Raw genomic sequence first — 11,052 nt, 5'->3', positions numbered from 1 at the left:
TCAGTCTATATTATTATAATGTATAAATAAATAATTAATAATTAGATACGCATAACAAAATCATTGGAAAAATAAAATGTTTGTCTTTAACAAGATTAATTACATACAATGAAAATTTCATAATATCATATTTTTATCCATCCATTAAAAAAAAATTGATATTAATAACTCGTATTTTATTATAAAGACTACGATTTTATTATTGTGTTACACTTACATTGTATATTAAAATTCATATAGAAACGCTGAATATGCGAGTAATTCTTTTGCCACAGATAATTTAATGTTAGTTTGACTTTAAAAGATAAAGGGAATCATAACATGTTAATAAATCAAGTGTGTCGGTTACCTACATTTATTCTAACTGACGGAATCGTGTACTTTCAAAATCTAGGATGAAATATCACTCGAAAAAAATGAAATATAAGTGTAACGAAGAGTCAGAAAATTGAACCTGTGCTCTCCGAGTGACGCACCACTCTATCAAGTATAAACTTACTTATCTTTATAACTTATCTTTATGTTACCGTATTTAATGAAACACTTGGAATACTTACCTAAGCATTATAAAATAAGTTGCAAACACTCCGTCGCTAATTGTAAAAGCTAGCAACTGCTAATTACAAAGTGCTATTAAGATATTGCGATAACCAGTTATTGTCGCCAAAAAATTAAAAGTTGGGCAACTTTCGTTTAGTAATAGTCTACTGCAACCGGAAATTGCACTACGTAAATATTGTAAAAAGTCCATTGTGAAAAATAATAGACACATACTTTTTCATATCGATAATGATACAAGTTTGAAAAACAAAACATTCAGTGATATCTAAAATTTTTTTCGGTTTTTTGTCTTTGATGCCCATCTAGTACACAGGGTGTTGCAAATACGTACAAGGCAGTCGACAAGTTGCAGATTTTGCAGGGGCAAGCAGGGGCAAACGCAATTTTTAGGTAATGATGGCATACACATATATAATACCGTCATAAATTATAAGTTAAAACTCGCGCCTGTCTCTGCTTGTTCCTGCAAAATGTGTTGCAACACTCTGTACACATATTTCATTTGTAATTAAAAATATTTTATAATTATTATTACTTTGCTATAATTATCATTACCTTGATTGAGATATTTCTATTAATTTCACCAATTGTTAAAAATAACATCTTGTTGTCCAGAATACTATTAATATTATCATTTTTATTACTGTTTTACATATATTTTAGATTACATGCGAAAGTAATACTTATATTATAGATGTACAAACTATTCAAATGCAAATGATGTCAAATCAAAACATTATTGTTGTAATAATTTAGATTTAATCTCTATGATTCGAACCCAAACGATGCCAAAATATATCAAATTTAACAATTTCAAATACAGTAACATATATTTAATAAAAATATATATTAATAACAGTATAAAATCACGTGATTCATATTATGCAATTGATATCATTTTTCCTAGAAACAGAAATCTCATTTTGTACTTATAAATTAAGTCAAACCTGACACTAATTACGTTGTTACTTTACCTTATTTTACCGAAGATGCAAGCAACTTATGAATAAAACCTTATGCTGGAGTCATCTCAAAAAAAGTTTTTTGACAAGAAATTAAACTAGATAAAAAATATAGTTTACTTGTAAATTGTGGAGCGCTAAGATCACTAGAACATAAAAAAGTATTTTACAAATAAAATGGGTACCGTCTGAGAATTATGTAACAACGACACTAATTTGTTGCCCTTCTCACACATAACAGATATAACGTTTCATAGAAAACCAAGTAAAAGCAAACTCAAATTCTTGATTCCATCATTTCGTGTCAATTATATATCCGATACATGTCAATTGAAAATAAAACAATGTTAAGGTTATGCAAAGGAAATTATATTTAGACATACTGTATAAAATATGGTATTATTGTTGATGCGTTTTTTTAGAGTTTTCCCCGTAAGCCTATTGCATTAAAGAAGATAAGCAAATATTGTTTGGTAGAAACAAAAAATGTTATATTGCAAAATATATATTATTTAGAAACAAACAAAAAATAAAAAAGTACAAAAATAAGAAGCTTAATCAATTTGCATAAAAATATTAATTTTCTTTATTATGTTGTTTGCATGATTGCAATAAAGATAGTATATCCACTAGAGGTACTGAAATAATTAGTGCGCATAAGTATTCATTATGCGAACTAGTTCCAATACGTATCTTTATGAATATATCGTCTTTAGTACAATCGTGCAAACGACATAAAAAAGAAAATTAACATTTTTATGCGAATTAGTTGCTTCTATTTTTTTCTTTTATTGGTTTTTTGTTAATTTCTATAAAATATATATTTTGTAATATAGAACTTTACTTTCCTGCTAAAGTATATTTGCGTATATTCTTTTTTAGTGAAATAGGTTTATTAAGAAAATCACAATTATAAAAAACTCTTTAAGCCATTTAACTTTCAAATAGAACATTTTTCTCTATCTCTTATAATTTCAACGATACAAGCTTCGAAAGAAAAAAATCGATTTTCTTTAAAGCTGTGTTTTACCCCCTAAAAGTGCATTAGAGCACGTATAAAAAAATACGTGTTCTTTATTTTGATCTGTACTACAATGTATTAAACGCTCGTCAAAATCGAAGGGAGACACTTCCATAGTACACGGACGAGTGTGCATACCATACGTTATAGGATGGTTTTTAATTATTTTTCGAAAATGGAAATGTTGCATCATAATTTTGTCATATACTATTGAATTCGTAGTAAAATAAGCTTTATTTTGTTTATAAAAAAAAAAAACTAAAAATTTTGAAAAAATAGTGGTGGGGGAAAGTATAAAAACAATAAAAAAATTTTTTTATCACTATTATAAAGTACTTGCAGTGTGTAATATATGTGCCATGCAGAGTCTTCCCGTTAATATATCGATCTGAACATCTAATGGCTTTTGTCTTTGGTTGCTGGGCAATGCGTTGCGATTTATAAATGATTAATCTTAGAGAACAGTTTGTGAGTACGACGTATTATCTTAAATAAATCCATTTTTCTTAATTGCAAACGCTTGTGCATATTTCCTGACAATAAATCCTACATACTCTTTAAGACATTTAACTTTTAAATAGAACATTTTTCTCTATCTCTTATAGTTTCGATAATATACGCTTCGAAAGAAAAAAACCAATTTTTTTCAAAGGGGTGTTTCTTCCCCTAAAAGTGAGATAGGGTACGTATAAAAAAATACGTGTCCCTTATTTTTATCTGTATTACAATATATTAAAAGTTCGTTTAAATCTGAGGCGGACACTTCTCAAACGTTCCTTGTAAGTGGTTTCTCTATTAATGGTTTTTTTATATGCTTGAACAGAGTGCGTCACAGGTTCGATTTTGAATGATCTGTTTGCAGCTACATATCCTTACAGTTAGCATGGACTCTTTGTGACCATAACGGGTTAAAAATCTACTAATATAATTTATTCTTAAAATGTTCATGTTTCTTATTCAAAGAATCGCAAAATATATTTTAAACTCATACTTTATTCGCGTAAATATAGAAAGCAAACAGATTCGATTCAGTCGATTGCACGCAAAACAGGATTATAGCATATAACTTTTTATTATTTTTCAATATAGTTTCAATATACAGATAATTTATATCCCTTCATTACGTTTAAGCTATATTGTATTCCGTCCGAATAGAATTTTGTCGCCTGTAATGAATTCAAAAGTAAATTATTAACATTAAAAAGTCGTTAATAATAAAGTTATTGATAAAATCTTGTAATTAGCATTTACCAATCAGTTATTGTAAACCATGGTTTATACACGAGATATAGAGCATTTGACGTCTTGGCTCCGTAATACAATATCGGTTGTTAGTTTAATGTCATCTATGTTGCTGATAGTCGTTGAAAATCGATATCGCCGTACCAAATTTGCTATTAAAGTCGCAACACATAGAAATGCGTATTTTTGACCTAAAAATTGAAAATGTAAAGAGCAGAAATATTTAGAAATAATAAATTAATATTTAAGAAAAGTTTTCACATTTAACGAATGTATGTTGCATATTCATATATTATATTAGGTGCGCAACTAAGTTCTCGCTGTTTTTTTCTTTTTTTTAATAAAAATGCAACTTTATTGTGAAAAAATGGTTACAAATGAATCATTCAAAGTATTCCCCATCGCTGGCTAAAACTTTTGCCCATCTTTCTAGCAGAGCTCAAATACCGTTACGATAAAAGTGTTCGTCTTTTGAGGCTATCCACGAATCAAGCCATTTTTTGATGTCTTCATATGAGCGGATCAGCCAGACCATGTGCCATCAAACGGAACAAGTAATAATCGGACGGCGCAATATCTGGGGAATGTGGCGGGTGGAGTAGGACTTCCCATTTGAGCGTTTCCACGTAGGTTTTAACGGGTTTGGGAATATGAGGCCAAGCGTTGTCATGCAGTAGAATCACTTCGTCGTGCCTCTGCTCGTATTGTGGTCGTTTTTCGCACAGTGCTCGGCTCAGTCACATCAATTAAAGTCGATACCGTTCCCCAGTGATGGTTTCGTTCGGTTTCAACAGCTCATAATAAATAACACCGACCTGGTCCTACCAAGTACACAGTATAACCTTCGCAGCGTGGATATTCGGCCCAACCGACGACGTAGAAGCATGACCGGCCAGTCCCCATGACTTTCTTTTCTTTAGGTTGCTGTAATGAATCCATTTTTTATCATCCGTCACGATGCGATGAAGAAAATCCTTTCTTTTTTGCCGCTAGAGCAGTTGTTCACAGGTGAAAAAACGACGCTCAACGTCCTTTGGCTTCAAATCATAAGGAATCCAAGTTTCTTGCTTTTGAATCATTCCCAACGCATGCAATTGCTTGGAAATGGCTTGGCGGATAACTTCTAATGCTGAAACAAGCTGTTCTTGCGTTTGGCACGGATCCTCATCGAGCAATGCTTCCAATTCAGAGTCTTCGAATGTTTTTGGCCTTCCTTCACGCGGACGGTCGTCAACATCGAAATCACCGTCTTTGAAGCGACGGAACCAATCACGGCACGTTGTTTCACTTAGAACAGCATCTCCGTAAACTTTTTGGAGCTCTCGATGCGCTTCAGTCGCCATTTTCTTCGAATAAAATAAGAAAATCAACACTTTCCGCAAATGATGATTATTTGGCACAAAATCAGACATTTTCACACAATCAAAAGTATATGACGCCAAAACAAAATCACTAACGTGTCAACGCGGTTTGTTTACCATATGTCTACGCTTAGTTCATGACGTTTTGGATATGTCTAAATCGACCAGCACTTACTGCTGGAGCCATCTATTGACAAACAGCGGGAACTTAGTTGCGCACCTAATAATAATTTTTTTTACTTAATTCGTTTAGCGTGAAAATGATGTAAAATCAATTTTAGGACGCATTACGAATTGCTGGAAGAAAATAAAAATCATAAACTGCAATACAAATTGAATAACATAATATGATAGATACTTTCAGATTACTTCAAAAAGTTGTCAATATAAATAATTTTCTAAATAAATAGCTTATCATAATATCTACCTATGCAGTCTCTGAGACCCGTGCCAAATGGAATATATGTGTAACGATGACGATTTGACGAATTTTCCGATGAAAATCGTTCGGGTATAAATTCCAACGGCTTAGGCCAATAGACAGGATTACGATGAATTGCAATTATTGGAATCATTATGAAACATCCCTCTGGCAAAGTACACGATTCTAAAATTGGCAAAACTCCTTTTCGTAACTTGATAAAATATCATATTAAACCAGGCCCGGCAACTATAATGTGGAATCGCAGAGCACTTCACACCCAAAATTTAGCTTATTGTTATCGTGTTAATCCTCAACCAAGAATTGAATTAAAAATCAACTGAATTTTTTTTAATGCTATGCGCAGATGTTATGCCGACCGCTTGGATGCAAGCATGACACAAAAGCAACTGAACATTGTGGCTACACCATATATTTATAATGATGCAGCGGAGGATATAGGCTAAAATTTGAATAAAACCATAAATAAATTCGTCAGCAGGAATCGAAACAGGCCGTCGCAATTCATAGTACAAAATAAAGATAGTAACAAAAAGCACAAAATAAATAAGAAAAGGTTGTCACTTTGTAACTCTCCTTCTTTCCCTTTGTTAACCAAAAATTTTACACCCACAGTCAAGGTAAGTTGCAGGGCCTGTATTAAAATATTAAGTTACACTAATTTTTTTATCATGAACTAAGTATGTAAAATACCAAGTTTAATATCTTCTGTAAGAGCCCGAGAAAGAACAGGTGCTACAGGGAACAATCTTAATGTCTCCTTAAAGACCATTTGTAAATATTGCATGCAATAAAGGCTTTGGGCATCAATCTTATCATTATTCAATGTAACAAATATTTCTTCTCGGAGTTTTTCCTAGGAAATAAAATTTAGAAACAATAACAATAAATATTTAAACAATAATGTAAAAAATTAAATAATATTATTTGAAATCAATGTGAACCATAAGCTGAATAAAAACGGTTATTATATAATTTAAAATAATTCTTTTTTATAATATTGTACAAATATAACAGACATGTGTAGACATATGTTTTTATAATCGACTGTATTAAATATATTTCTATATGTGTGTAACATTCTCTCTCTCTCTCTCTCTCTCTCTCTCTCTCTCTCTCTCTGTTTTTCATTATGCTGTAAAAAATTTACTAACTTGTACTTCTGTATGCATTGCCAACATAATTATAATAAAAGTTGTTATTTCCGTAATAGTACTATGAATCTGAAAAATATTAATTAATCTTACGTGTAAATATGTAGCAAATAGTAAACCTTTACATGAACTTACAGCAATTAAAAAATTTCTCATATCGTCTATGCAGTTTTCGTCACTCACTTTACAAAATTCATTTGTAACATTACCACATACTTGCACCACACGTTTCCAATAATTATGAAAAACAGGATTCACTTTTTGAAAAATCTTATTATTTAAAGCAGTAGGCCTTATTGTCTTTTGTGGTAATACCTATATTGAACGACACATCCATGTATAATATGAACAATAACAAGCATTTAAATAATTTGCATTTAAGAAAAAAGATTATACATTTCATGTTAATATTATAATATATAAAATATTATTAAAGCGTATAAAAATATTAATCTGTCTCATACTAAACTGTTCCAATTAGCAACATAATAATTATATAATATAATAATTATATTGCAGACTGGAGTGAGAGTAGTAGCTTTACTTAAAATAATTTTCTTGGAATGCTGCACATATACATGAATTTCAATATTTCTACCTACCATAATATTTTCCAAATTCGTATCTTTATTGCATTTCTGGTAATTTCTATTCTGGTCTAGATAATATCGATATTAAAAAAAAAAATTTCCCGTTTCCTATTGTATAAAAATGTAAAAGTAATTTATTTTCTTTATTTAAAATTAAAAAATATCACAGATAAAAATGTAATAAGTAAAAAATAAATTGCTGTAATGTATTTATTGTCCAAAAAGTCCTTAATTTTCATAAATATATGCAGATGCACCGTCGTAATGCATGAGCTATAATAAAAACATAATTCATAAAATGTTACTAAGAATGAATAAAACGTTGAAAGTCATGTACTGTACAACACCCACGAAGAAAATCTTTTTGAAGGTGTATACTCCAGCTTGCAAGGATATAGATATGATATTATATTTTTTTCAGATATGTGACAAACTTATCAAATAAAAAGAAACATTGAAATTTACACTATACATGAAATCAAGCACAGTGTTTTGAGCAACACGCATTTGTTTTCCTTTTTTAGTCAAAGAAAAAATCCAATCCGTCTGTAGCCACGGTTTTATTACTCTGTTATATGTTCCTTTAAATAATCTGGAATAAGTGTAGACGATCAATTTGAATATTTATAATAGTACTGCTAAAGATACATACGTTTCTTGCGAATTCAATAATCCGTCGAGTTCACCTTTATGTGCTGTTCCTTGAATACCCACTATTGTCTCTGTGAATAAAGGTTTATCAACTTTATATATTTAAAGTATCACGCGTAGTATAGACTATCTTTACGTGTCACCATTACTCAAGTTTAATCAAATTTGTAGTTATAACTACTCATATCAAATAATATATTATAATGCGTCAGTTATAGTGATATAAATTCTGTTTTATATCAACAAATCGAATTTAAATAAATAATTTAATTAATTTAAATAATCAAGTTGAATGTCGTTTATATAAAATTATAATAGCAATAATTATAAAGAGGTTACTGAACCCGATTAATGGAACGTAAACACGTAAACATAATTGTAGATCGTAATAATAATAATAATTTATATCGAAGTAACTTGTTATTAATCAAATTATAAATAAAATTTTTGTCAATTAAGCGAGCGCATTACATTCTCACCTAAATATATATTAACCGCGTATTGTTCCATGTACTGTTTAAGATCAAACGTTGGACCATCGACATGTTTTTCTAAAGCATCCACACAGCAATTACTATAAATGTCGAAGAATGTCACATATTCGTATAAATACTTGACGTTCATTAGAGGTTGTATTATTTTTCGCCGAAGCCTGTGAGGCGCACCTATCAGCACCAAACATATCGAACATGAAAAAACGTTCTCATCAAGATTATTTCAATACATTTAATTTTATCATTCTATATTTATTGATTTAATACCTGAAACCCTAATAATTCCATCGCCAAAAAATGATTTCCACAGCTTGGTCACAATACTTTTGTTGTTGCCAATTTCTTTCGTAAGCACCAACTGCACATTTAATTTGAGTAAATATATAGAGAAAGGGAGCCATCTCTAATGACATTGATCTTGACATATGTTGTTAAAATCTGTAACTTTCTTGAATAAATTCCAAACAGTTTGGCCAGTAATCATTGTTTAGTCAAAAGTTATTAACAAATAAAGTTGACAATGTAAATGTGTATTTCTAAGCAAAGTAAGGTTTATCTGGAGGATTTCGATTTCTTATAGGCGAGTACCCTCCCCCCTCCCCTTTTTCTGTATCTACAATAGAACTTTGCAACGCAAAACAAAATTCACCTCCTATCTCCTCCTGCTTATGGACTGAAACGAGATCTGTAAATGTACTATTCTAAATTTCGACTTTCCACGTGAAGCTAGGTCCATTGCACACTTCTCCCTGTTTATGGAACGAAAGTAGATCTATAATTGTTATTTATAATTATATAGTTTTATGTGTGTTTGCTATGCTATAACTTTTTAAACAAACAATGATTGCCAACTAAAACATTTCGGAAGTTACTCAGGGATAGTGATCTTGACAACGTATATTAAAATCAAGATTTTAAGTGACACTCTTTTTCAATATATATAGGTATATTTACTTTAATTTTATGTATTTTACTCTATTACAATTATTACTTTTTATAAACTTACTTTACAATTCTCAGGTTTAGTAAGTACTACGTATATATCTGTTCCTAAGATAAAACGAGTAACATATCCATATTTTTTAGCAGTTGTTTGTATACTATGTATGAATTCTGTAAGGTTATACACTTACATATAATATTGTTTGCAAAACTGAATAAGTTGTTTTTAAAAAACTAATTTCAATATTCCTAACTTTTGTATTAAATTTTGTAATTATAATATAATAAACATTTATATTTAATTAAGATTTTCATATGTCATCAAAACTTAACTCAATTAATATTAGTTATTGGTAAATATTGACTAATAAGTAAATTTTTATACAAAAAATTCAATATTACAATAAAAATCTTTTAAAAATATTTCTATATTAAATTTTATCCGATGATGTCAAGATACCATGCTTCAAGGAAAAACAAAAATATAAAAAGAATATCATTTTTCGATTTTATGTATTAATTTAGTAACAAAATATTGCAGCGGCAAAATTATAAAACAGATTTATAAATCTCTATCTGTGCTCTTTAAAATGAGTGCTCGAAAACTTCTCTACAATTTTCTTTCACCGAGATAATTTAATTTTTCGTAAAATGCCGGAAAATTGCAAGCGTTTTCAAACTTTTGGCCTGCAAAAACTAAAAATTAACATTTTATCTTAAGATTACATTTAACAATATTTCTACTCACGTTTATAATTGCAAGCAATTTGCATTGAGATGATAAAGGATGATAATAGAGACGGACCAGGTATCGAAAAAATAAATTTTAAATTCCTTTTCAGTTTATAATATTCTTTCTTATTAACTTCGATAATAAATGTTATAAACAAAATTGCAATGATTATAACCAAAGGTACATCTATAAAAATAAATACTTTTTTAATAATTATGTGCCTTTCTATAAATACATATTAATTGAATAGTAATAAATGGTTATTTAGACCATAATTCAATATAACTTATTTATTATGCGTAATTATAACACAGGAAAAAATACATGTGAATTTAAAGAAAGATTTAGCAAAAACTAACAACTTGTTGCTGAGAATAAGAGAGAACATATAATTTCTTTTAACTTATTTTGCTTAATTGACATTTAGCATTTATTTACGTGTACAAATGTTCATATTTTATGTAATAAATATTATAAAAATACAACAATTTCACATATTACATAATTTACAATATAACATAATAAGTTTTGCAATCAATTGTAAAACTTATGACGTTATATTATAAATTCGCAAAAGCAGTAACAATAAAAAGTACCGGATAACTGTAAAAAGTATAAAAAAAATTTTCGCATTAGAAAATAATTTTTTTTTAAAGAATAGAAATAAAAATATAATGATTTGCTGCACTCACACATTATTTAAATTCTTCGTTAGAGTAACATAATTAAAAGTTAAATTTTGGGTATTGATATCATTTTATAATAGTCCTTATTAAAAATAAATATTTTCGTCTTTGAAGAAATAATATCTTAAAATATTCTTTGCTGTATGTTACGTTCGAGACTTGAGTCTGGAGTGAAATTTTTATATTTAAGGCTACTGTCACCAGTTGTTACGT

At 29.2% G+C, this 11,052-nt stretch overlaps 1 protein-coding gene across 2 annotated transcripts; it reads right to left on the bottom strand.

Annotated features, from left to right (window-relative positions):
• Positions 1 to 2,559: 2,559 nt before the first annotated feature.
• Positions 2,560 to 10,560, bottom strand: LOC105194270 (cytochrome P450 4C1). 2 transcript variants are annotated; one of them, XM_026137255.2, is made up of 12 exons: positions 10,169 to 10,559; positions 9,485 to 9,591; positions 8,746 to 8,836; positions 8,464 to 8,649; positions 7,986 to 8,055; positions 7,799 to 7,925; positions 6,879 to 7,058; positions 6,744 to 6,812; positions 6,283 to 6,445; positions 5,575 to 5,754; positions 3,796 to 3,977; positions 2,560 to 3,710 (listed from the first exon to the last, which is right to left on the bottom strand). In XM_026137255.2, the coding sequence occupies exons 1-11, from the start codon at positions 10,191 to 10,193 to the stop codon at positions 3,820 to 3,822; spliced, it is 1,356 nt and encodes a 451-aa protein (XP_025993040.2). In that variant the 5' UTR covers positions 10,194 to 10,559; the 3' UTR covers positions 2,560 to 3,710; positions 3,796 to 3,819. The 2 variants fall into 2 exon arrangements, with proteins under 2 accessions (XP_025993040.2, XP_025993039.2); XM_026137254.2 differs by having other exon boundaries at positions 6,744 to 7,058; positions 10,169 to 10,560.
• Between the last annotated feature and the right edge of the window lie 492 nt (positions 10,561 to 11,052).

Source organism: Solenopsis invicta, chromosome 3, assembly GCF_016802725.1.
Source record: "Solenopsis invicta isolate M01_SB chromosome 3, UNIL_Sinv_3.0, whole genome shotgun sequence".
NCBI lineage: Eukaryota > Metazoa > Arthropoda > Insecta > Hymenoptera > Formicidae > Solenopsis > Solenopsis invicta.
The sequence above is the reverse complement of the archived record's forward strand: the minus strand, read 5'-3'. Positions and strand labels throughout refer to the sequence as shown.

Coding starts and splice junctions, on each gene's coding strand:
- LOC105194270 (XM_026137254.2), bottom strand. CDS start 10,193: ATGCAAATTGCTTGCAATTATAAAC. Junction 8,837..9,484: donor CTAAACCTGAGAATTGTAAA/GTAAGTTTATAA, acceptor TTAAATGTGCAG/TTGGTGCTTACGAAAGAAAT. Junction 7,059..7,798: donor TGCTTGATTTCATGTATAGT/GTAAATTTCAAT, acceptor CGTTCAATATAG/GTATTACCACAAAAGACAAT.